At 51.6% G+C, this 25,072-nt stretch overlaps 1 protein-coding gene and 1 long non-coding RNA gene across 3 annotated transcripts; both read right to left on the reverse strand.

The window, feature by feature from the left end:
* Nucleotides 1-7,561: 7,561 nt before the first annotated feature.
* On the reverse strand, nucleotides 7,562-8,943 carry Asprv1 (aspartic peptidase retroviral like 1). The gene has a single exon (XM_048416633.3). It carries the CDS (start codon nucleotides 8,794-8,796, stop codon nucleotides 8,035-8,037), a length of 762 nt encoding a protein of 253 aa, XP_048272590.3. The 5' UTR covers nucleotides 8,797-8,943; the 3' UTR covers nucleotides 7,562-8,034.
* Nucleotides 8,944-16,031: 7,088 nt separating this feature from the next.
* On the reverse strand, nucleotides 16,032-20,349 carry LOC146894166 (uncharacterized). 2 transcript variants are annotated; one of them, XR_015002004.2, is made up of 3 exons: nucleotides 19,874-20,349; nucleotides 16,836-17,010; nucleotides 16,032-16,392 (listed from the first exon to the last, which is right to left on the reverse strand). It is a non-coding gene; the product is annotated as an uncharacterized LOC146894166 (long non-coding RNA). The 2 variants fall into 2 exon arrangements; XR_015002003.2 differs by having other exon boundaries at nucleotides 16,836-17,013.
* Nucleotides 20,350-25,072: the final 4,723 nt, after the last annotated feature.

The raw sequence follows: 25,072 nt of genomic DNA on the forward strand, positions 1-25,072 counted from the left end.
CCCCACCCCCCCCCCCTTGCTCTGCTCAGAACAGAAGCAAGTGGCCCAAATCCGTCCCTCTCTGCTCGCTCTCTGTCCTCTGTCCGTACTGCTCCACTGACTAACTTGAAGGCTGTGGGCCCCTCACATTTGAGCAATACCGAACAAATATCCCCTGCTGTTTTCATTTCCCCAGTTGTGGGGTGGAGTGGGGCGTGGGGTGGGGGGTAAAACCTCTGGAGATGTTCTGTGAGAGCAGAAAGAAATTCTCCAGCCAGCAAGTCCTCCGCTGTATCGGGGGAAATCCCTGAGGAGCCCCCAGTGCCAGGACCCAATCCTCTCACATCAGCAATAGATTCCCCGAGTGCTCCTCCAACAGCATCCTGCACACAGGCTGTTGCTTCTTCGGCCCGAACCTAGGCCTCCCCTGTCAGACAGCCTCCTCCATCAGACAGCCTCCTGCATCAGACAGTCACCCCATCAGACAGCCTCCCCCACAGCCACCCCCATCAAACGACTACCCTCATTAGACAGCCTCCTCCATCAGATCAGATGGTCACCCCCATCAGACAGCCACCCCCATCAGATGCCCTCTCCCATAGTCTCCCCCATCAGACAACCTTCTCCATCACATGGTTTCCTTCAAATAGCTTCTTCCGTCATCCTGTCTCTCCTACCAGACTATCTGCCCAAGCAGATGGCCTCCTCCTTCAGACTACCTTCCCCATCAAATGGCTTCCCTGAGCAGCTGGCCCCTCCCTCAGGCCTTGTCTAGTCTCTCCTGAACTGCTGAAATACACAGTGGCTTGGGATGGCAATGAAGCGGGGTTAGCGTTGCCTCTGTCCGTGTTTGTCAACTCTTCAGCAGGGCAGGCAGTGAGCCCTTGGTGAGCTCTTATCTACTGTGCCAAAAGCCAGTGTTGGCTCTAAGATAAAGATGCTTTCCTTCCCCTCTAGAACAGACTCGCGACTGAGGGCAGGACCTTTCTCACCCCGGTGTTCCCGGTCCCTAAGTTCTCCCCAGCACTGGAGCTCCTCACACTGGCCTCTGACTTTGCCTCACCTCTCAGTTGGCAGCAGCCTTAGGTCACCATGGTGTTTGCTGGTCCCCTAGGGAGCACCCTGAGCCTCACCCAAGCCTGCTGCTTCCCCTCTGACCCAACTCCCCAAGGGCAGGCAAAATGAATGACAGTCACAGCGTCCCCTTCAAAATCTGGCCAGGGAGGTCTATGGTGTGTGGGCTTTTGCTACACAGCCCTCTACCTCTGTGTCTTCTCGGTGGTGGCAAGGATGGGCCAGGCCAGGCCAGGTCACTCTCTGGAGCACGTAGGCTGGCCACTCCCTTAGCGCACATCGGGATAAGCACTTGTGGCCTTTGGTCCGGCTCCAGTCGTCTCGGTGTCCTCAGATAAGGGACCTCTGTCAGCTGGTCCTGAAGCAAGCCCTGTACACGTGAGGCCAAGCTCCTGTCTTGTGACTGCACTCAGATTTTGTCACCCCACCTCTGGTTTGTTGCCAAGGGCCACCCGTGCCCCGAGGCACCGAGGAGGTGAAATTAGCTGCTTCGAGGCTGTTTTTCATAGACACAGGGTGAGCAATTCAGACACTCCTTTAGTATTTCAGGACTGAACAAATAACCTGGAGCCAGGTTCCTCACTATGAGCAAAAGGATTTGCAAAGATGAAAAGGAATGAGACAGAAAGGTGGATGACTGTGGCTTACAATGCTGGGTCATAGCTGGAGGCGCCAGTGGAAATCCGTACTTCTGATATACACAGGAAGAAATAGAAGTATACGTGGGAGGGGCCAGAAAGGAGGCTCAGTGGCTAGGACCACTTGCTGCTCTTCCAGAGAACCCGAATTCATTTCCCAGCACTTAGGACTTCTAACCAACAGTAGCTCCAGGCCTCTGACCCTCTTCTGCCTCCCTGAGAACCTATACATATGTGCACATGCCCACATGAAGACACACACGTGCACATGTCCACCTGAAGGCCCCTGTGCACATAGTTAATAATAATAATTTTTAATCAAGAAACATGCCATGTGAGCTATGCGTTTTTCTTAGCTCCAACCACCAATTAGTGTGCAAAGCAAAGAGTAACCGACCCTAGATCCTGGCATCTGAATACCAGATCCTAAAGAAGGAACTAAGTGTCCTTAGAGAAATTCTACTGGGCAGGGACAAGATAAACCTGGGATATTTTGTATTGGAAAATAATGAAAGGTCCATGTGTGTGTGTATGTATGTCTGTCTCTCTCTCTCTCTCTCTCTTTGTGTGTGTGTGTGTGTGTTTATGTCTGTCTGTCTGTCTGTCTGTCTGTCTGTCTGTCTCTCTCTCTCTCTCTCTCTCTCAGTCTCTCTGTCTTTGAAGCAGGGCCTCACATACCCAAGACTGACCTTGAGTTCACTAAGTAGTAAAAGATGACCTTGAATTTATGACCTCCTGTGTCTACCTACCGAGAGCTAGGATTATAGCATACTGTACCACATCCACTGTTGGGCAGTGCTGGAGACAGAACCCAGGGCTTTGTGTCTGCTAACCAAGCGCTCTACCAGCTGAACTACGGCCCATACCTTACTATTCATTACTGTTCATGTTTGTATCTATTTGTACTTTTTGAAACTCCAAGACAATTTTTATTAAAGTTAGGAAAAACACTCCAAAGCAGGTAAATTGGGACTCTCAGCCACTGACTAGAGGAGGGAAACTGAGAGAGAGAGAGAGAGAGAGAGAGAGAGAGAGAGAGAGAGAAAGAGAGAGAGAGAGAGAGAGAGAAAAGGAGAGCCTTTTGAGTTAAGCTGGCATGGAGGTCAGCCACGTATCCAACAAAGCAGCCATGAGGCAGGGAAGGGAGCTTTACAAAAAGAATGAAGCCCTTTTGTTTGGGAAAGCCAGCAGCGGAGAGAAAATGACAGAAGAGAAGGGGGGAGAAACACTATACCCATATAAGGCAGGTCTTGGTGAGGTGAGCAAACCTACACAGACCCTCCTGGTAACCCTAGAACAACTTCCTGCTTTTCAGTTTCAGGAGTCTTGCTAGGTAGTCTAGTCTAGCCTCAAACTCAAAGAGATCCTCCTGCCCCTGCCTCACACGATCTAGGATTACAGGTGTGCACCACCACCCAGGAGGGTTCTGATTACAATAGAAAAATGTCCCAAGAAGACAGGCTGGCTATTTGAAACAACCCAAACATCAAAATCAACCATGACACCACTTAGGAATAACTCCATATTAGAGAGATGCTGGTGAGTGGTGGCAACAGAACCAGGGAGTGAACAGGGACCGCGAGTGGGGGAGCCCAATGCTCTGGTGCAAAGCAGCTAGTGAGAGGGCCAGGCTGGAAGATCCCACTAGGAGGCCCTCCCAGGAAGATGGCTCAGCTCGCAGCATCATCAGTGACTTCAGGATTGAAGTGAGAACCGTTTGCAGAGCCTCAGGGGGTCTGTATATGACAGCGACCCATTTCACAGGGAAACGGAGTCACCCAAGGGTGGAGAAACATGGCTGGTGGTACCCTGAGCAAGCAAACGAGCCTGCATCACCAGCTCTGGAACAAGTGAGCAGGCTGCATCCCTAACATGATGCCGAAGGACACACCATCTCTCCTGGGTGCTCTCCCACCAAATCCATAATAACGAGAAAACAGGAGAAGGTGAAGGCCATTCTGCAAAATCACCAGGCAGGTATCCCAGACATCTCCAAATCTTGAAAATGGACTGAGCGAGTGGTAAGATCATCAATGCAAAAACAGTTATTACCTCGAAGGGAATGAAAGGGAATTTGTTCTGGAGCTAAATATGAGTGACTATGGCCACGAACACAGATTTAGGTTATCACGAATTCCATGTTCCAATGAGGAAGCAGTTCATGAAGATTTCACAGTGCCAGAGCAAAGAAAGTCATAGATCAAGACACTTTTCACATACACGGTGGAAACATTAAGTAGGTGGTTACGGCAGAGCCGAGAAGTCTCAGCTGTCGACCTCGGATGCTAGGATGAAACTCTTAGCCCTTTGGTAGGAAACTAGGGTTAAGGTAATTCATTCCAAAAGGTTCTTATCTATTACTCAGAGGATGTGAGGTCTACTAAGGAGATATAGGGTGGCTATTTCGTAGGTAAAATACAGCCCAAGATAAATTGTAATTAAGTTCTAATCCCACGGCATTCCATTCTCCCCGAGTCACCAGTTTCCAACAGTCGATTAATTGGCCTTTGTGGACACGGCTTCTTCTCAGGAATTCTCATTCACAAGATGAAAGGCGCTGGGGGCTGGGGCTGGTACTCAGTTGGTATAATGTTTGTCTAGATAAAAAAGCCCTCAGCCTGGTCCCTAGGACTCCACAAACCATACCCTAACCCTAACATTGGGTGTATGTGTGCGGGTGAAGGCAGGAGGACCGGAAGTTCAAGGTCCTTTTTCGGGGCAACTAGCCTAGCCAAATGACAGGGCTCCATGTTCAGTGGGAGACCCTGTCAAAAAAAATAAGAGGGCGCAGGTGAGATGGCTCAGCAAGTAAAGGTGCTCGCCGCCAAGTCTGACGACCTGAGTTCAATTCCCAGCCCCGCATGGTAGAAGCAGAGCAGACTGTCTTCTGACCTTCACACATGTGCCCGCAAACATCACACACACAGAGACCGAACAAATCAAATGTAAGAAACTTTTAAAAATAAGGTGGAGAAAGATACTCAGTAGTGAGCCCTGGCCTCCACATGCGTGCACACAATCCCCCCCCCACGTATGTGATTTATTGATTGGGTTAACTGTTATGTTTATATGGGAGAAAGTCTTTTTAAAATAAATAACAGTTAGTCTTTCCTGTCTGCAATTTCCAGATGGGTCATCTACATGAGGGAGAATAGTAAAGTTAATTACGGACTATTAACCTTTGAGTAACCACGTGAAATTCTTTGTTTTATTGCAACTTTTCTGTAAGTCTGAAATCATTGCAGAAGTTTGACAATACAATAAACACGTGCTGGGTAAAAGCATACAGCAAGATCTTACCTACTAGAGCGTGGGGTGGGGTGCGGGTGACTGGTGGGTGGAGCTGTGACCAGAGAAGGTGGGAGCTTCACCAGGTGAGGAGCTGGCTCCTCAGTGAAGCCTGTCCCAGGCCGGAGCACTGAAGTTTTGTCAGGCAGGATGCCCTCATGAGGACCTTGTCTAATGCAGCTCCAGCCTGGGTAGGGCCTGTGGTAGCCAAGCTGCCAGGGGAGCCCGATGTGTCTATCTACTGAGAGCTCCCCGTGGAAAGCGTCAGTGTAATTCGGTCCAGGCAGCTGCACGTTGAGAGGACAGGGAAGCTGGCTATCATCACTATCCATTGCCTCCAAATCTCGGCCTTCCTTCAGACACTGCCCGGGCATTCACACTTCCTTCTTCATTCTGCAGTCCATCCTCCACCCAAGAGCCGGATGAGTCCAGACACTAACTGAGTGTGAAAGCCTGCCTCAGTGGGGAGAGCATCTCCCATGGCCAAACCCCATGGCTTCTCTCCCTAGCTCTGCTTTGGCAGCTAGGCCCTGATCCTTGGAGAGCAGCCCTGGGATTTTGCCCACCAAAACAAAGTGAGTTTATTATAGTTTTTTCAGGCACTGTCTCAGGAAGCTCGGCTTGATCTCCAACTTCTAGAACAAGGATGACCTTGAACGACTGATTCTCCTGTCCCCAATTTCTGGGTGCAGTGATTGGAGGTGTGTATGACCACACTCAGCTTATGTGACACTGAGGGTTGGACCGGGGGCCTCCTCCTGCATGCTAAGCAAGCCTCCACAACAGGCCCGGCCTCCTCCTGCATGCTAGGCAAGCCTCCACAACAGGCCCAGCCTCTCCTGCATGCTAGGCAAGCCTCCACAACAGGCCCAGCCTCTCCTGCATGCTAGGCAAGCCTCCACAACAGGCCCAACCTCCTCCATCCATGGTATTTCACCATTCTTACGCCCACGAAGCACCTGTCCTAATCCAGCAGCCTGTGGTTCCTTTCTTGGTGAGGGCTGTCCTGAAGGCCCTTCCTCTTGGGGATCCTTATTCCTCTTGGAGGGGCACACTGTTGATAGTTGTCAGCCCAGGCCCTACCAACTCAAAGCCAGGTGTTGCAGGGACAGGAATTTACACAGCAAGGATTCAACCCCTTTCTGGGTAGGAGAAGGGCAGGGACATTTTGGGTAGTGTCCCAGAATTCTGGCCTGGCCAGCCAACTCCTAGGTCCCCTTCTTGCCTCCACCCATTCTCCTCACCTGCCCTCCTTCAGCCTAGAATGCGGCTAGAATCCAAAGGACTTAAAGAAAAATAGGTCACTGGGAGGTGCCACTGGCTTGCTCCCTAGAGAGAGGGCTTGGCCCAGGACAACAGCAGCCTTCGTGAAGCCTCCAAAGAAATGAGGGGGTGGAGTCTGGGGCCTCAGTGAAACCACCCTCTGTTGACCAGGTCTCCTGTTCACACCTATCCTTCACTCACGCTCAGGAACTAATTCCAGTTAATTCTGGGCTTGGCTGCCCAGAGCCAGGCTTTAGTGAACCCTAGGAATTAGGTTCCAAGTCAGGATGCTGGGGAGTCACAACTGGCACCAAAGAGGTCAGGCCAAGGTGAATGTCATTGCTGTTATGAAAGGCCAGAAGTCCCCTCTAACAGAGGGGTCAGTCGGGCTTCCGGCCTCCTGCTCAGAGAGCCTTGCAGCCACTTCTCTGACCTGGAGAAGCAGAGTAGCAGGAAAATGCCAGCCAGGTGTGTGACACAGTCCTGTTAGGCTCACACAGAAAGATCATTAGCTTAATGCCCGTTGGAGATGCAGAGTGCGTTCAAGGCCGGTCCAGGCAACTTAGTGAGACATTGCATTAAAATAGAATTATTTAAAAAGGAGAGTTGAGTATAGCTCAGTAGTAGAAGACTTGCCTAGCATTCTGTGAGGCCCTAGGTTCAATTCTGAGTATCACCAAGCAAAAAAGAGGCTCCTCAAATCTCTGTCCCCAGTACCCTGCAACAGGTGGGCCCCTTGTACATCTGAATTTTTGGTCTGTGGAAGCCTTTCTGGTCCTTCAAGACTGATGAGTTTTCCGATCTTCAGAGGAGGCAGGAAGTTGGCAGGAAACCCAAGCTGGTCCCCAGCCTTAACAATGCCCTCATCTCCATCCCATGACCTCCCAGGAGCAAGCCACCTCATCGTGGCCAAGCATCCCCAACTGCCAGAGTCCCAGACCTTCCCAGGGATGCCACCCATGCCCGCGCCTGTCTCCTGGCCTTATCTTCTACTTCCAAGTCTGGTTCCCTGGGCACCAGTAAAAACCTACTTGCTTGTCAGAAATATACTCAAGCTAAATACCTCACAAAATAGCCACGAGTCACTTTTGAGCATAAGGGGTAATTTGCATGCCAAAAAATATTGTAGAGTAAAATGGAGGAATCAGAAGTAGTAGAAGGGACGAGACGACAGAAGTCACAGTTGAGTCCGCCTCAGACAAACCAAGACCCATGTGCACTGCTGCTTTGCTTTGCCTCCCAGGCCAAGCACTCAGGAAATGCTTGTGTTTTCCCGCCCCTCCTCCATCTCTGTCACGACCATTGAGCACATGAGATGCTTTAGTTTTCAATGAACAGATCTTTATTGGCGCTTTGAATTGACACAGGTTCCATGGGATCAAGGCAAGTGAGAGGAGGGAACACCACTGTGAGGAAGGGAGGACTCGCGGGGAGGAATCACAGCGCAGTTAGCACTCTCCTCCTAGGATCTGAATCATGGGGGCCTTAGCCAGGATCAAGCTCAGCTGAGCAGGCTTGGAGACCTGAAGGGGACTGAGCCACACCTCAGGGGATCTAATGTTCCTAATGTCCTTGGAAACTTCTGCCAGCCTTGAAGCTTTTCGTAGACCCTGCTCTAGACCACCAAGCTGCCCACCCTCCCCCACCAGGGGCAAGGTAAGGCTCCTACAGAAGGAAGAAAGCGGAGAACAAGCGGAAAGACTGGCCAGGCCCAATGACACCCTCTGAGGACATCTGCTCCCCAAACACACAAGGTCCCACCACCAATTCTGGGGGCAAAGAAAGGGGTTTCTTAGTGGGAGCCCTCCAAAGACTCCTCCTCAATGAGCTCCAGGTCAAACTCATCCTCCAAGGAGTTCCCCACAGGCAGCAGGCGGAACTTCTTCCCTTTCAGAGTGCAGGTGCGGTGTTCGAAGTCCAGCACGGCGTTGTGGTCCTGCAGGACGTCGGTGCCGATGATGGCCTCTTCTGCACTTGCGTTGGCCACCAGAAACTGGGCGCTCAGCTTCAGCTTGCCCAGGGTCACTTCTGTGTCCCACACACCCAAGATCTTCATCTCGGCTCCATTGGCCACTTTGACCACGTTTTCAAAAGGCCGAAGGGTATCCAGGTCACCGTCAGTGACCTCCTCCCACAAGCTTGGGTGCACCACGGACACCTGAGCCCCAGAGTCCACCAGGAACCTCACAGGCACTTGGCCAATCTTCCCTTTAAGGTAGTAACCCTTACCCATGCTGTTGGCAAACAGAATCTCTCTGGGTTTCTGACTGTGGGCGGCCCCGGAGCCCCCAAAGGTCTTCAGAAGAGCCTCCTTCACAGAACTGTAGTCACCCTGGGCCTGGGAATTGAGTCCGTTGTAGACATCCAGGGCATCTCCTCTGAGCGACTCTTTCAGGAACCTCAGCTTGGTGGCATGGTCCCAGTGGTTGAGGTCGTCAATAACTTCAAAGCGGTGTAGCCAAACGCTGGGGGCTACGTTAGCCCCATTGAAAGGTTCTGGGACGAAGGCATGCTCCCGCTGGCCTTCCTTGTTGCTGGCTCTGCCGGTAGCCATCCCTCCGCTCACCTCTGGAAGTCCAACCGTAACACAAGCCAAGTACAGAAAGGCACAGAGCAGTGTGGGCGCAATCACGCTGGAGAGCAAGGCCTCTGTCGACAGGGCTGTGTACTTGCCCAGCCTGGGCAAGTTGAAGGGAGCGGGTACAGGGTATCCGGCAGGCTGCTGGGTACAGAGGCAGGCTGTCTGTGTTCTGCTTGTTCTGTGCGCGGCCTTTTTGATGCCCAGCTGGGCCCCCAGGGCTCCTCATTCTCCTTTGTTCTAGAAGCTCCACCCCCTTGTCCCGCCCTCCTGTCAGCATCTTGCCTGACTAGCAAGATGAGTGCCCCACCCTCGGTACCCATCCACCTGACACCAGCCAGCCCACCTGGTAAGAAAGATCGTCTCAGCCAGAGTCAGCGGACAGGGCCGAGGGACCCTCCCCAGCCTGTGTCCCAGAATAACCCAAATGAGGGCGCAGATGTGATGACATTCCGGCGTTTATCATGAGCCAGAGAAGGGGAGACAGGAAGCAGGTCTCCATCTGCTCCAGCAGAGGGGACCCCTTCGACCGCACTCATCACTGCTGGAGGCGGTCAAGGGAAGGCACTCGGACACATGCTCTCTCTGACCGTGTGCATCGATGAGATGACTCATACATTCTAGATTAAGTGTGGAGGCTGGAGAGAGAATCAAGGGATTCCAGAATCAAGAAATCTCCAGTCTATCACGGGTCTCTCTCACCTGTCCATCCCCTGCCTTTCTACCTACCCATCTATATCTCTACCTGTCGGTCCCCATCATCCCTCCGTCACATAGCTATCATCCATCGTGTGTCTACCTATCTGGATCTGTCTGTCTCCAACAGCCAGCAACCATATACCCTCCTGTTTACATCTGTTATCTATTTACCTATCTGTAGCTTTGTCTGTCTCTAAGATCTATCAATCATATATCTATCTACCTATATGTATCTCTATTGCTATCATCTCTTTATTATGACTTTTTGAGACAGGGTCTTCTGTGTAGCCCAGGCTAGCCTTGAACTCACAGCCAAAATACCTCAGCCTCTAGTGTGCTGGGATAGCAGAAGTATACCCTCACAAGCATGGACAAAACTTGTTTCCAAGTCAGTTAGGGCTCTCCCCCATACATAATAATTTTTTATAAACATATTTTACTGTGGTCGTTTTCTTTACTGGCCACTCCTAATTCAGAGTCGGCACACTTTGGGGCAAGGCTTGGCCTATGGGTTGATGACAACCCAGAAGTAGATGGGCACAAAGCTTGAACTTCAGAGAATGGTGTCCTGAGTCCAGAAGCAGACTGGACTCATTCCAGGTCTGGGTGAGCCCCATGCCAGTGTGTGAGTCAGGGACAGTGAGGGGTCCCAGTTCTATGGCCCTGTTCAGATGTCATCTTCTCCAGGGAGCTCTCTAGGCTGTGCTGACACAAGGCATACTTCTGGGGGAACATGTGTTCTGTCCTCTCTTGTGCTTGTTCACAAGCCCTGCAATGACCCAAGGCTGGAGCACAGGACACTGACATTTATGATGGCCTTTGCTCCTCTAGAAACTTATCTTGGGACGGAGTGGCCTGTGCAGGGCCCTGGGCCTAGCTATGTGCAGTCACAGGGTGGGAGAGGTTAAAGAAGGGAGGTCAGGATAGGCTAGCGGGCACCTGTGACTGTTGTGCCAGGCTGAGAGAATGCCCCCGTCTCTCTCCTTAGACTAGCCATCACTCAGTACCTAGCTGAGGCCTCTGTCCTACCTATGCATTGCCCCAGGGTCCCCGCCACTCTGCGAGCCCCTCAGCACCTTCCACCTGGCACAGTGAGCCATCAGAGATGCATTTGGTCAACAGGGTTCATCATAGCTGCCTGACTGAGGTGGGGCCAAGGTGGCATACCAGGATCCCAAGGGAGTGGAATGGGTTGCTAGAAAGGGATCAGGAGAAGGTAGGACTCCAAGGCCATTGTGCAATGAACAACACTTATCCAGAGACAGGGCCCGGCCACCTACAGGACTAGAAAGCCCCTTCTGCAAAGAGACACTTACGGATAGACTTGGGGCATGGGGATGAGTGTGGTCCATGAGCCAGAGGTCTGATCTTGTGACTTCCTAGCTCCCTGGGATTCAACACCCTGCACACCAGGTCCCCTGGAAGTGGGGACGAGTGGAGATGTGGCTGAGGGAGGCTTTGTACAGGTAGAGAGCCGAGATGTCTGCGCCAGAGTTCTCAGATCACACTTCTCATTGTGGAAGTCAGAGCTCTGGTCCAGCACCATAGCTGCATGGCACGAATGAAGATGAGATGGACAGGATGCTGGTAGGGGTGCCCTGAAGACCCGAGAGCTGTGCTGCTGATGGCCTCTGTACAGGGCAGTGGCCATAGTCCACAGTGAGGCAAGAACTGAGTATTAAAGGTTCAAGAAGTTTCTGAGTTTGTTGCTAAGTGTATTCATAGCTTGAAATTGGATGCAAAGGAGTAATGATACCACGAAAATTGGCAAATACCAATTTTGGAGGCTTTTCCCCACCTTGAAAATTGATTTATCCCTGCATGAATTCGTGTCCGTCTCCATCCCCACTCTCAACCCACCACTTGGGCCTTATAAAGGAGCCCACTCAGATCCCCATCTGTTCTCCAGTCTCTGTGCTTGGGTTGCTGTGCCTTGCGGCAGGTGCCTTCTGTGCGGGGACAGTTCCCTTTCCCAGAGCCACATGGCTTCTGTTAGCTGAAGGCAGAGCCCATTTCTGGCTAGTCATAGGAACACAACCAAGGTGAGTTCTTAAGTCCTAAGTTTTTGTTAGGTACCCACAGCTGGAACACCTGGAAAACTGGAGACCCGGTGGTGATGGGTGCTGACAGTGTGCTGAGAATCTAAACCCACAGGGAAGGTGAGAGCCACCGCCTCCTCCCAGAACCCAGGACATCAAGTGCAATTATTGACCAGTATAGACAGGTATTGGGGCTAGGGCGGGACATCCTCATTATCACCTGTGAGTACCTCTGTGTGTACTTTGAAGCAGGCACCCTGAACTTGACCCAGGAAGAGACAGCCCAGGACAATAAACAGGAAGGGTATGGGGAGCCTCCACCCTCTGCCCTCTTGTGTAGGTTTTGCCCCAACTCCTGGTTCTTGGTCATTTCTCTCCACAGCAAAGTTGCCAGCTTGACAGGAGCCCAGGACAGAGTTGCTTGGGTCCAAGAAGGCCTTGATGGGAAGTGGTCCTGCTTTTATTTATGGGTTTATTTGTTTTCTTTTTGAGACAGGTTATTACCCTGTAGCCCAGGCTGTCCTGACTCAGTATACAGCCCAGGCTGGCCTCAGACCCACAGGGATCCCCATGTAAACCACCACACCCGGCACCCGTGCCTCTTTAAATGGTTCCTGATTCCTGGTAACATCGGAGAGAGGCCTGAGCCTCCCCAGCACGCAGAGAGATGGAAGTTGTTTCTTGAACAGGGAGTCAAGGATGAGTGAATTTTGGGAATAGCGGTGCTCTTTGCAGGGCCTGACCTAGAAGACAAGACACAGGAAAGGCCAAGTCCTAGGCTACGCAGGACTCCTTGCTCCTCCGGTCATACTGCGACTCAGTGGTTTCCAGGGCAGCAAGAAAGGTCTAAGGGAGATGGAAACCGCACATTCTTCACTAGCCGCCCCCGCCACACACCATGAAGGCTTCATGAGCTTCGCTCTAACTTGTTCCCATCCGCGTCCTGAGATTTTTCGCACCTGCTTTCATCTTGCACCAGGCCTGCAAATGATGTGGCTATTGTTTCTGTCATCACTTTGTCTGTCCTGTCCAACGACAGACTCTTCACTTCACACACATCTGCATGCATGCGCACGCACTCCCTATCACACAGAAACACACTCTACACACGCCACACACACTTCCTAGGCACACCACATTCTCAGATGCAGACTCTGAGAGGTAGCACCTAGTGCTAGGCTTCAGATCTGCCCTTTCTTTCCCGTGTCTACACTCCCATTTACAGGGAGAACGGAGAGCCTTTCATCTGTAGGCACCTGCTGTTTATTAGCCTCTAGGCACACTTGCTGCTTTCAGAACAAGGCAAGTCACCAGTGCCCAGGCTTATACGCTAATGAAAACAGAATGCCGATGTTTAACAGCTGGGTTTTGAAGAGTTTAAGACCAACACATGCGTGTCAGCCAACCCACTTAAAGCAGCCCCTGGTCCTAGGCACGCTGCTTTGAAAGGAGCCGGTTTGTAAGTGGGTCATCCGGTCCTCAGCTCCTTCCTACTCCATGAGGCCAATGACACGAGGCGCTCCATTCTTTCTAGCTCTGGGCCCTCAGCACAGAGGGCAGGGGCCCCTGTCTGCCTGCTGTGCCCTGCACAAACCTCAGCTGACCCCAGAACTCTGTCCTGGGACCGGTGTGAACTGCATCCGTTGGCACAGCTCCCAGTAGAACCACCCACTGCATGCCCCACTTCCAGGCCCTGCTTTGGGCGGCTTGTGATAGCAGGTCTTCCGCCGAGAAGAAAAATGAAGAGGTGATTTTTGCTGCCGAAATCTAGTGCGGGGCTCGGAATATGGCTGAGTTGGTAGAGTGCTTGCCTAGCATATCCAAAGCCCTGGGTTAAATCCCCTGGTTCTTAATAAACCGAGTGTGGTGGAATTACACCAGTAATCCCAGCCCTTGAGAGGTAGAGGCAGGAGAATCAGGAGTTCAAGGTCATTTTTGGCTACACAGTTTGAGGTTAGGCTGGGATACATGTGACCCAATAATCTAGCTAGGAACCCCGGGGTCCAGGAAGGTGCAATCAAAGCAAGGCATACTAGAAATTCCAAGGCAGGTTCCTCAATACTGAGCCAAGGCCTGCCATCATGGGGTGGGAACTGCCCAGCACCCACACATCTGTAGACAAGGCACGTGGCAAGATGGCCCTCCTGTTTGCCTTTTGGGGCCATGCCAAGTTCCCCACAGTGAGTGTCTCTGCCCAGTCCTCACCAAATGCCAGTGAGTACTCACTGCTCATTGCCCCACTCTTCCGGAACCTCCTTTCTGGTTGGGTTGCCCTCCTCAACCACTGCCCAGGAGCTCTGCCTCTGGAAATGATCCAGCATGGCAACCTCTGCCAATCTAGCACACAGGCAACATGACATGCAGGGTGAGTCACTGATCCCATGGGGTACCCAAAGGGTATGGGGAGTTGTGACTTAGGCCCCATTTATTCCGTTGTGAGCCCTTGGATCTGGGACAGGACCAGGAGCAATCAATGGGTTGATAGGTACATTCTGGTGACTAACCCCTAGGAGTTCAAGCTACCAAAACTGGTTCTCTCCTCCTTTTATCTATCAGTCAAATATGAAGATTACTAATGTGTCCTGAAGGCCTCCCGGTCTTCTTCTCGGGGCCAGGCCCTCACACTGAGATTCCATATTTTTCTCCCATCATCGTTTCCCTCTACCTCTTGCCTTCTGCCCTCTGCCCTCTGCCCTACACCCTTCAGAGTCACAAATATCCAAGGGCTCTGCCTGGCCAGGCAGCAGCACCCAGGGAAGATCCTGAAGACCCCTCCTTCTGTCTCTTATACCCTGCATCTTACCCACCCAGCTGAGCTTGGGAAGACTTCAAAAATCAGATCCACCCAACTTCAGGGACATTGACCACTTCCTTAGAGCACTGCAGCTTATGGGATACCCAGACAGCCAAGATACACAGACTGAGAAATGTCCAGAAGAAGTGGGCTGCTCAGGACACTAGAAACTCTGGCTTAGGGTGAGCCATGTGGGAGCCTACCTCAAAGGCAGCTTTGTTCTGATGCCAAATTGTTTTAATTGTTGTTAATGCTAACCAGGGTGATGAGTAACAGAAGCCCACAAGATACCTCACACGGGGCACTGTTTCTTCTGCCAACCCAGCTCTTGCCCATCACAGGAGCCCAGGGAGCCAAAGGGGCATCTTCTCTGGCATGACAGAGTGATCTCTTCTTAGGCATCTGGAAGAATGTCTGAAAATCTCCAGGCGATTGGTACTATAAGGTATTGTAAGGTACTGTAGGGTGTGGTCAGTTGTGGCTTCATTCCACTCCCCACACGTACAGAGGCCCAGTCTGCCTCCCTTTGAGGAGCCCACACCTGTCTGCCTCTAGGAGCTCACAAGCAAGTGCGGTTACAGACACAAATCTAGATTCTTTGAGTCTAGAGAGAGAAGAGAGGAGAAGCCACAGATGTTGTGGGCTATTTTGTACACTGTGTGTAGATAGATTGCTAGGATTGGTTTAATAAAAAGTTGAACGGCCAATAGCTAGGCAGGAGGTATAGGCGGGACTTCCGGGCAGAGAGTGAGCAAGTGGGAGAAGACTCTGGGAGAGAGCGCGTGAGAGTTGTGAGGAGACAGGGAGGAAGCAGGACGGGTGGTGGGTGACGGAAGGTAGGTGAATAGAAACAGGTTAATTTAAGTTGTAAGAGCTTGTTAAAACCAAGCCTAAGCTAAGGCCAAGCTTTCATAGTGAATAAGTCTCCATGTCGTTATTTGGAAGCTGCCTGGCAGGACAGAGAAAGACTCGTTACACACAGAAGCTTGAGGACCCTAGGCAAGGTGACAAAAATTCCAGAAATCAAACGAGGTCACCGAAGATCACCAAAAATCACCGGCACATTAAAAGAGAAACTGATAAGACGTGATGGCTTATACACGCTGAAACTGAGGCAGGAGAATTGAAAGTTCCAGGCCTGTACCCAACTACACAGTGAGACGGTGTTTCAAAGGAAGGAATAAAGACAAATTATGCTGGGCACACTGGAGCACACCTTTAAATCCGGCGCTTAGGAGGCAGAGGCCAGCGGATCTGTGTGAGTTTGAAACCAGCCTGGTCTACATAGAGAGACCCTGTCTCAAACAAACAGACAAGAAGCTTACTATCACAGAAAGCATACCCTGAGGACATCCATAAACCAAAACGAGTTTGTTTTTATTTATCTCAGTCGACCATGTGACAGGGGGTCTGGGGATGAAGGTCCCAGGACTCTTGGTAACCGTGGGCACAGCAGACAGGAAGAAGGTTCTGGGGAGAGAGGGTTAGGCCCTGGATAAAGCGTCTGATGGAGAATGTGTGTGTGTGTGAGCATAGAAAAATGCATCCAAACAAGGACTCGGGTGATACAGGGAAGTTGGTAGAATCATGGCTCACATTCATTTTCTCCTATATATATTATTTGAATATACTCTCCAACAAGGAAAAGTTCTATAGAGACAAGTGAGATGCAAGGAAGATCACTCAATAGTTAAAGTGTTTATTGCACAAACTAGAGTTCCGGTTCTTGGTACCCACAAAGATGCCAGGTACAGCGGTGTGTACCTGTAATCGCAGCACTGGGGAGGTGGAGACAGGGGCATTTCTGGTGCTCACAGACCAGCAAGGCCAGACATATCAGTGAACTGCAGGTTCAGCTATTTCTGGTCTCACAAAATTAACTAATGGGGCTGCAGAGATGACTCAGTGATTTGGGTGCTTACTGCGCATGCAGAGGACACAGACTTGGTTCCCAGCAGTCACGTGGCTGTCCACAGCTATCTGTAACTGCAGGTTCACGGGATCCAACACTCTCTTCTGACCTGCGTGCTGGCGGTGCGCCTGTTAAAAAGGATAGAGAATAACAACAGACGACACCCATGTCAGCCTCTGACTCTGCATGCGTGTGCAAGGGTGTGTGCGTTCACATACATGGGCATACATGTGCGCACGCGCACACACACACACCACACACTAAATTAATATAAAAAGCTCTTTTTAAAGAGTAAAACAGTGAACAGGGACCCTTTGCCCAGATCCTGGCCAGCTCCCTTAGCAGCTTGCCTTGGGGACAGGTGGTCTGAGCCGTATCTCAGGTCCCTGCTGTGCCTAGAGAATTCAGAACTGGCTCCTGCTGCATCCTGGACTCTGCCTCGGATGGCCAGAAGCCTGCCCACGCTCTCTCTCCACCATCCCAGGCCCTGTCTCCACCCTGCAGCTCTTATATGAGAACCTTTCCTGCACCCTCATTTCCTGGGCCTCCCTATCCTCCATAAGTCCCTTGCCTTATTCAAAGTGGCAGACACGAGTCTACGGGCCTCTGGCTCCTACATCTCGGGGGTCCAGGATGGACTCTCTTTTCTGGCAGTCTTTCTAGGAACCATGGAATAATGATGGTCCTACTACGGTGCAGGCTGTACCCATCTTGCCAAGTCGGTGTGCCAGGACACAAGGCTGGATCTGCTGGAAGGGGAAACATTAGGTCACCAAGATGCCCTGTGCTCTGGGTGCAGGCTCATGGCTTCACTGTTGTTTCTGCTCACTCACGCCGCTGGCTTCTGTGTGCAGGAGCTGCAGTGGCCGTCCACTGCACCTGCAACCCTTCAGCCCACAGCTCCTGGCCCAGCTGTTAGCACGCTGGGCTCTGGGCTTTAGGATTCCTGGACAGTCTGCTTAGTCTCTCCTGCCCAGTTGCCCCAGCTTTCCACTGACATGTCCATCTGGGAGTATACAAAAATACAGCCAGCAAGTTCATTTCTTCTCCCCAATGCTCTCAGCTTCCTATGCTTTTCAGCCATCCAGTGTCATCTTCCAAGAACGTAGGCCTGCTATGTCCTGCTCAATGTCTTCCAAGGCTCCTTGTCCCCCACGAAATCTCTCTACTTGGACAGAACATTTGGGTTTTCTTTTTATTGTTGCTTCTTTGCTTGTTTTTTCGAGATAGGGTTTCTCTGTGTAACAGTTCTAGCTACCCTGGAACTTGCTCTGTAGATCAGGTTGACCTCAAACTCACAGTGATTCACCTGCCTCTGCCTCCCGAGTGCTGGGATGAAAGACGTGTGCCACCACCACACGGCAGACAGAACATTTGAAGATCCTGTCTCTATTCCCCATGCGCCTTCTACACGAAATGGCTTGAAGTTCACCAGACAGCACAGCTTTCTCAGCCGCCTCCTTTGTCCCAGTCACCCAGGCGAGCTTAGCCCTGCATTCAGTCAAACCAGCGCTTTCCGTGGGAATCACTGGAGGGGCTATGGGCCACCTCCATGACTCCCCTGCTTCCCATAGCAAATCTAGGGGCTACTGCCGCCACATTTCCCAATCCAGCTCAGTCCCTATCTCATCTAGAATGCCCAGGCTTGTACCTGGGTGTCCTCCATAGTCACAATTCAGTTCCTATGTTGGATGGTTCGCAACCACCTATTACTCCCTCCGTCTCTAGGGGCTCCAAGGCCCTCTTCTGGAATCCATGGGCACTTGTGTGTGGGCACGTGCACACAGGTGTGCATACACCCAATAAATAAATAATAAAATATTTTTTTAAAAAGTAGATGACTCCCAAAGAAGGAGGCCCGAGGTTGGCTCCAGCCTCCCTCCATATACACACATGTACACACAGGCACACACAGAGGAACATGAATACACACATGCAAAAAAGAAGATAGACATGTTGCCCAATCCAAACAATTGGTTCCCTGAAGTATGGAAATATGTATCCTGATAGCTTCTGATTAGCTTTTTCAAACCCTGGTAATGACACTTGAGATAATCTCCGGACGCTCCAGTGGATCCCCACCGGTTTGAAAAACTGACCAAGCCAGCTGGGAGGGATCAGCTGGGTTCCATGAAACAGGATAGTACTTGCTCGACCTTCTAAGGGGAAGGGCAGTATCGTAAATCACTAACCTGTTACCTACTTTACTTCTTAAACATGCAATAAGGATGAACTGTTACAAAATAACACCGGGATATATAAATAAATGCACGCACCATTGGTTACAAAGTCACCAGGCATAGTGCTGTGCTCAGAGCCTCAGGTGACAGGAAGTAGGTGGCAGATGGTGTCTGAGACTTGGAGCGGCTTTGTCAGTGCTATCAATGCCCCCGAATGTCAACATGTGACCAGGCTTCCTCTGGCAAACCTCAGGCCTGGAGCGTGTGTCAGCCCGGACTTTGCTGAGGAGCCAGGCACCTGTGTGCAGTTGGCCCGCTCTGCCAGGCTGCCTACCTTCAAATCCTCACACAGACAGTTGCCTTTGAGGGTCCTGAATAAATAAGTTTTCTAAACCTTGGGCTCCATCCAGGGTTAACAAAGAAATCCAAATCTGAATGTGTTCTTGGTCTCTGACTCTGCTGTCCACTCTGGTTCTCGTTGTGCAAACAGAATTTCTTCATCTTCCTTGCCCCCTCCTGCCTCCTCCTGGCCCCTTGATGGCTGGCTGCCTAGACAAACCTCCTCAGCTCTTCATTTCCTGCTTTCAAAAATATCTTTATTAAACTTAACAGAAAAGATGGAAGGTGGGTCAGGTTGCCTGTCTTCCCCAACCATTCTCACTGCCCTAAGACTCCCCCACTCCCACCCCACCCCCAGTCTCTGAGCTAGTTCAGGGCCCTCTTCCCACCTGAGCCCCAATCACAGGCCCCTAATCTCCAGCAAAGCCGTCCCTCTCCTAGAACTTTTCCAGAGTCAAGCCTGCTGTTCTCCTCAGCCAAGATGTCTGCCAGAGGTATTCTGGAAATGTTAGCAAGGGACTTCATGGACATTCGCACATGCTCACACAAATATTCACACACATACTCACACACGCACCCCCCCCACACACACACAATACATACAATGTCTTACTAACACAGAGGATGATTAAAAGTTTACAAATAACACAGGGCGGTGGTGATACGTGCCTTTAGTGCCTTTAATCCCGGCACTTGGAAGGCAGAAACAGGTGGATCTCTTGTGAGTTCAAGGTCAGCCTGGTTTACAGAGTGAGTTCCAGGACAGCCAGGACTGTTTCAAAGAGAAACCCTGTTTCAAAAAGCAAAACAAACAAACAAGAATTTACAAATAACAATAAAATACACTATTCTTCATGGGAAATGACACATAACCAACGAAATCTAATTTCTTTTTCCTTCCTTCTTTCCTTCCTTCCTTCCTTTCTCTCTCTGTCTCTGTCTCTCTCTCTCTCTCTCTCTCCTCCCTCTCTCTTTTCCTTCCTTCCTTTTCTTTCTTTCTGACAAGATATACAGCCCAGGCTGACCTCAAACAATCCTCCAGCCTCTGCCTTTCGAATCCATTGGTTTATATTAAAACAAACATATTTACCTAACATACTGTGTATCAAAGGACAACTTGCGGGTGTCTGTCGTCTCCTACCACATGATTTCCAGAGATCAAACTTGGTCTCTTCCAAAGCTGGGTTTGCAGGCGTCAGCCCCGCCCAGCCAGCATTCCCCTGTGCTCTGGTAACGCAAACTCTGGTGTTCAACTTGTCCGCAGCACTGAGCTGTTTCCTCAGAGCTCCGACCCCTCACCTTGGTCTTATAGACAGTTCTCAGTCTGTTGCTCAGGCCAAACTGCACTCACTGTGCAGCCCTAGTTGGCTTCGAACCTCTGCTCTTCCTCCTGCCACCTCCCAAGGATGCAGACAGGTACCACAGGGTTGACACTAAGGACGGGCATGAGCAAAACTGAGCTCTTCATGGTCAGGCCTGATCTTTTATGGGTTCCTTGAGGAAGGTTTTCACCACCCACCAGGAGCCAAGAGCAGAAACCGCCTGCTGCCTCACACCTCCTGTGGCTTCAAGCCACAGCCATCAGACAGCTCCGAGGTCTGTCCCTGCTCTCCACGCTGTGACAGCCATGCCCACCTTGGCTCTCACAGGCAGCGCCTCCTCCCTCCTTCCCTCCCGCTCTCCCCTCGCTCTCTCCCCTCCCCTATCCCACCTCCCTCATGACTTCAGTGTGCTCAAGTCCTGCCCTGCTCTGTTCTTGGCAAAGCCAGGCTCCCAGAGCCCAGTGGTCACTATTTTCTGTCCCTCATCTGACTCTCCAGATCCATGTCTGGTACATACTCCACCCTCAGCCTCTGCTTCTTTAGCAGAACTGGGATCGGAGCTTCTTAACTGGTCCCCACCTTGAGTGGAATCAGAAAGCAGGCCAGGTCCCTCCTTCGACCTCCATCTTCTCAAGCCTCCCTGTCCCTGCCTCCTCTATGCCCACCATCCCTCTTGTATCGGATGGAGCTTATGAGAAGCGGGGTCAGGGCAGCAGAGGCAGGACAGGAGACATCTTGGATGGCGGGAAGCATGGTGGCTCTCCCAGGTGGTCCACCTGCTGCTGCAGAGAACCTAGAAGGTTCTCTGTGTCAAGCAGGCATGGAAATCCAAGTGACCAGAGGGGATTGTACAGCCAGTGTCCTGACAGCACCTCCTAACGACAGGCTGTTCGCTAGAGTGGGGCAGGAAGGTGATGGAGAGAGGTTTCAGGAAAGGTTTGGGTAGTGAAAGGCAGAGTTGTCAGTTGCCCCGGACTGAATGTGAGGACAGAGGGGGTGGATGCAGCCCTCAGTAAGAAACCAGGACTGGGAGGCTCAGGGAAGATGGCAGCTGAGGGTATAGAAAGGCCATCTGTAACTCTAGGTCCAGGGAATTCAACACCTACGGCTGGAGAAATGGCTCAGCATTTAAGAGCACCGGTTGCTCTTCCAGGGAACCTGGGTTTGAGTCCCAGCACCACAAGGAGGTTAACAAGTCTATAACTCAGGTCCCTGGGAATCTAACACCCTCTTCAGGTCCCTACAGGAACTAAACACACAGGGCACACAAGCAATTGAAAATAAAGAGAGGAGGAGACCAGTAGAAGGCTGGATGGTCAGGTGGCTGAGCAAGGCCTTGGGGAGCTGGAGAGGACATCTCTAGACAGGCAGAAAGCGGGAAATCTGGAATTATCTCGGAGCGGAGAGGGGACAGTCCTGGATGAAACGATACTGGCTGGTTGAGGAGTCCCTGAGTGTTTTAGACAAGAAGCCATAAGGCCAGGCTGCTTTCAGGTTAGCCATGAGCTGGCCACATGCTTATATCTACGGTCGCTACCCACAGCACCATACTTGGCACCCCAGATACCGCCTGGGTCACATATCGGCAACCTCTGAAGCCCTCAGCATAGCTCCTGCTATGGGTGGCAGAGAGTAATGCTATAACACGTTCACGTGAATTTGATGAGACTTTGCCACCAGCGTCCTTCCTTGGGAGACCCGAGGCCAGGTCCAGTTTCCTCCTGTGGTTTCTCTGGAAAGACATGGCTTCTCCAAACCTCAAGGAGAGAAAGGGAAGGTAAACCAGGAGCTGGAACTGAAGGAAGGTTGGATTCCTCATGAGCAAAGACCCTCCTGAGGCCACTTAGTCAGCATCCACCCAGTGATCAGTGATTGGCTGAGCTGAACGCCTTGGCCTTGGGACCACAGGCCTAGGTTGGAGGCCGCACATCTCAGGGCCAAAGGGGTTACACCTGTCCTTTCTCAAGAGCCACAGGAAGTTGCTAAAGTGTCCAAAAGAAGAACCTTGTAGTGACTGTCTTCCCTGATAGCTGTCCCCACCCCTGCCCCACACCCCAACCTGTTGCCTCACAAAGGGTCAAAACAGGAAAGCTAAAATCCATCCCACTCACAGTTCCAAAGAACAGATGTGACCTTAGGAGCCCGGCCCCTCCTGGCCCTGGCCCTCACCCTCAATGTGACCTCCAAGGAGACTTCAAATCATTGTTTATTTTTATAATCGTTTTTAATTTATTATTGTCATTTTGTGTGTATAGATGCATTGCCTGCATGTATGTCTGTGTGCCACATGGATGCCTGGTGCTCACAGAGGTCCGTAGGTGTTGAATTCCCTGGACCTGGAGTTACAGGTGGCTGTGAGCCTCTGTGTAAGTGCTGGGAATTGAACTCAGGTCCTCTGAGAGAGCAGCAAGTTCTCGTGACCACAGAGACCTCTCTCCAGCCCCTCAGACAAATATTTCTAAAATGTTCTGGGATACATAAACGAGTGGATAGGCACATGGCATTGACCCTTGACCCACACGCCTTTGAAATATGTCACTGTGGGTTCCTGTCACTCAGAGACCCCACTCTACCACAGACAGCAGTCACATACTCAAGACCATGGCGCTCCGACTTCTGCACTGCAGGTCCCATTCCCCACACTGCTGTCACTGAGCGCCCACTCAAAGCCCCGAGCCGAACACAAGTCACAACCTGTGTGAAACAGACCGAGAGTAGAAGCCACCCCACCACACACACCTCTGCAGAAACCTCAATGGGGCAAAAATGGCTGATTCAACTTTACTGGACTTCCTTATTTTTATTTTTTATTTATTTATTTATTTTTTTGAGATACAGTCTCATGCAGTCCAGGCTAGCCTCAAATTCACTATTTTAGTCCAGGATGACCCTGGACATCTGATCCTCCTGCCTCCATGTCTCTAGCACTGTAGAGGTGTGAACCACCCACTCAGTTTGATGCAGTGCTAGGGAGCTAAGTCGGGGCTTCATGTACGCTAGACAAGCCTCTACCGACGCAGCCACAGTCTCAGTGTCCGAACTTATCCCCCCTCTCAGTTTTGGAAATCCCCAAGTGTCTCAAAATCACAATCCCCAGACAAGAGTGCCTAGGTAAACACGGGACTCGCCTCAGCCACAAGCCGCAGTGGGTGGGAAATCACCAGCAAGGGGAACTCTCCCCACACTGCTTCTGCAATCCTGGCAGGCTCAACTCCTGATCCTCTGCAGAGGGTAGGTTGTGTAAGAGGCCAGTTGTTGAAAGACTTGGGGGCAAGACCCCTCCTCTAAGCTCTCTGTGACCTTGGATGAGGCCTTTGAATGTCTGGGTTGCCCAGCCCCATGTCACCTAGAAAGGGCTTCGTAGAACAGATGGGAAAAACAGCCCGACTCCCCTGGACTCCCCTGGAGTTTAGGCTGAAATGTGGGTAGATACAGCGCCACTTCTCATTGGTTCCTGGGGAGAGCCTGGTAGGAGCCATCTTCAGAGGGCCAGAGGGCTTAGCGATTTTTTTAATGTTTGATCCTGGAGTGAAGGAGGAAAGGGGGGAGGTTAGAAACAGGGGTGACCCTTGCACAGGACCGCTCGTTGGTACCCTCCCAAGACTGAGCTGATCCATCCTCCACGCTGAGAAAACCAGAAGTGGGCCCCTGTCCTCTGGTGACATCTAAGAAAGGGTATGGGCACTCCTAGGGCAGGACCCAAGTATGTATAACCCTGTCCCGAAGGGCCCTATCTAGGAGGAGCCTGTCCGTGGGGGATGGCTGTCCAGGGAGGCCATGTTCAGGGGGCCTGCTGGGGACTCTGGTACCTTCCCTGCATGAGCTCAACTAGGCAGGCGCCTTTCCTGGGCCACAGTCAGGGCTCTGCAGGGCCAGTGAGCCAGAAGGGCCTCGGGACTCGGAGACAGGCTGCACCCAAAAGAAGCTTCTGGTGGTGGTGGCGGCGGCGGCGGTGGCGGTGGTGGGCTATCCAGCCACAGGCTCTCTGTCCCACCAGGAGACAATGAGGGGACACAAAGGCAAGTTTACTTGGGCAGTGCCTCGTAAGCCTATTCTAGAAGAGATGCTTTCCGGTTTCTTCTGTGCCTCCTGGAGACAGACCCAGAGGACTGTAGAACCCATGTTGAGTCCCATCAGTCCTGGCCCTCACTATGGGAAGGCCTCCTCCCTACAATGAGAGCAGCAGGTTCCATGATGTGACAACCCGGGGAGACACAGCTAAGACAGCACAGGGGACACCTGGCCTGAAACCCAGAGCTTGTCCTGGTGCTGACTGAGAACTGCGAGAACCTCCCCAACTAGGCCAAGGACAGGCCGCAGCAAGAAAACAAAGTCAGCAACCATGTCCCAGGCCGACTGCTGCCAGGAAGCGCCAGCATCACCACAGCCCCGCCCGCAGTGACCTAAAACTATAGGAGTCCTCCGCTCACCACTAAGGAATGGCGGCCAGGATGGAGGTCACATGGCAGTTTAAAGGCAGTCAGAACATGGGCGCTGTCTCTGCTGCCTCTCCACAAGGCTGGACTGTCACTCAGTTTTTCACGGCACTGAGCTGGGTGGTGCGCTTCTGTCCCGTTCCCAGGTATCACTTGGGCTTCAGGAAGCACCATCTCTCCTTCCTTGATTTTCCTGGAACTGGGTCTTGATCCTCCTGCTTAAGAAGGAGATGAGAGAGAGAAGGGAGGAAGTTGGGGGGAGATGGCCAGCTTCCATGAGGCGGGCCTATCCAGAGCCTGGACAACAAGCACTGGATAGCCACCGGCTGAGCCTCAAGACTCGACCACTCATAGGACACCCCATTTCCCTGGCATCCTGTTCATGTTTTTTGGGCAGTGGCAGCAACCTCCTGAATTGAGGGGGAACCTTGTAGTGATGAATCCAATCACAGCCAAATGGGGCCTCATTGGGCAACAAGAAGCTACTGTCAGGGCTGAAGTCAGTCCAGGAGGGGTCTAGCCACCCTGGGG

The sequence above is a fragment of the Myodes glareolus genome, chromosome 6 (genome assembly GCF_982192425.1).
Source record: "Myodes glareolus chromosome 6, mMyoGla1.1, whole genome shotgun sequence".
Classification (NCBI taxonomy): Eukaryota; Metazoa; Chordata; class Mammalia; order Rodentia; family Cricetidae; genus Myodes; species Myodes glareolus.

Bases quoted from the DNA above. Each gene is read 5' to 3' on its own strand.
- Asprv1 (XM_048416633.3), bottom strand. From the start codon at position 8,796: ATGGCTACCGGCAGAGCCAGCAACAAGGAAGGCCAGCGGGAGCATGCC.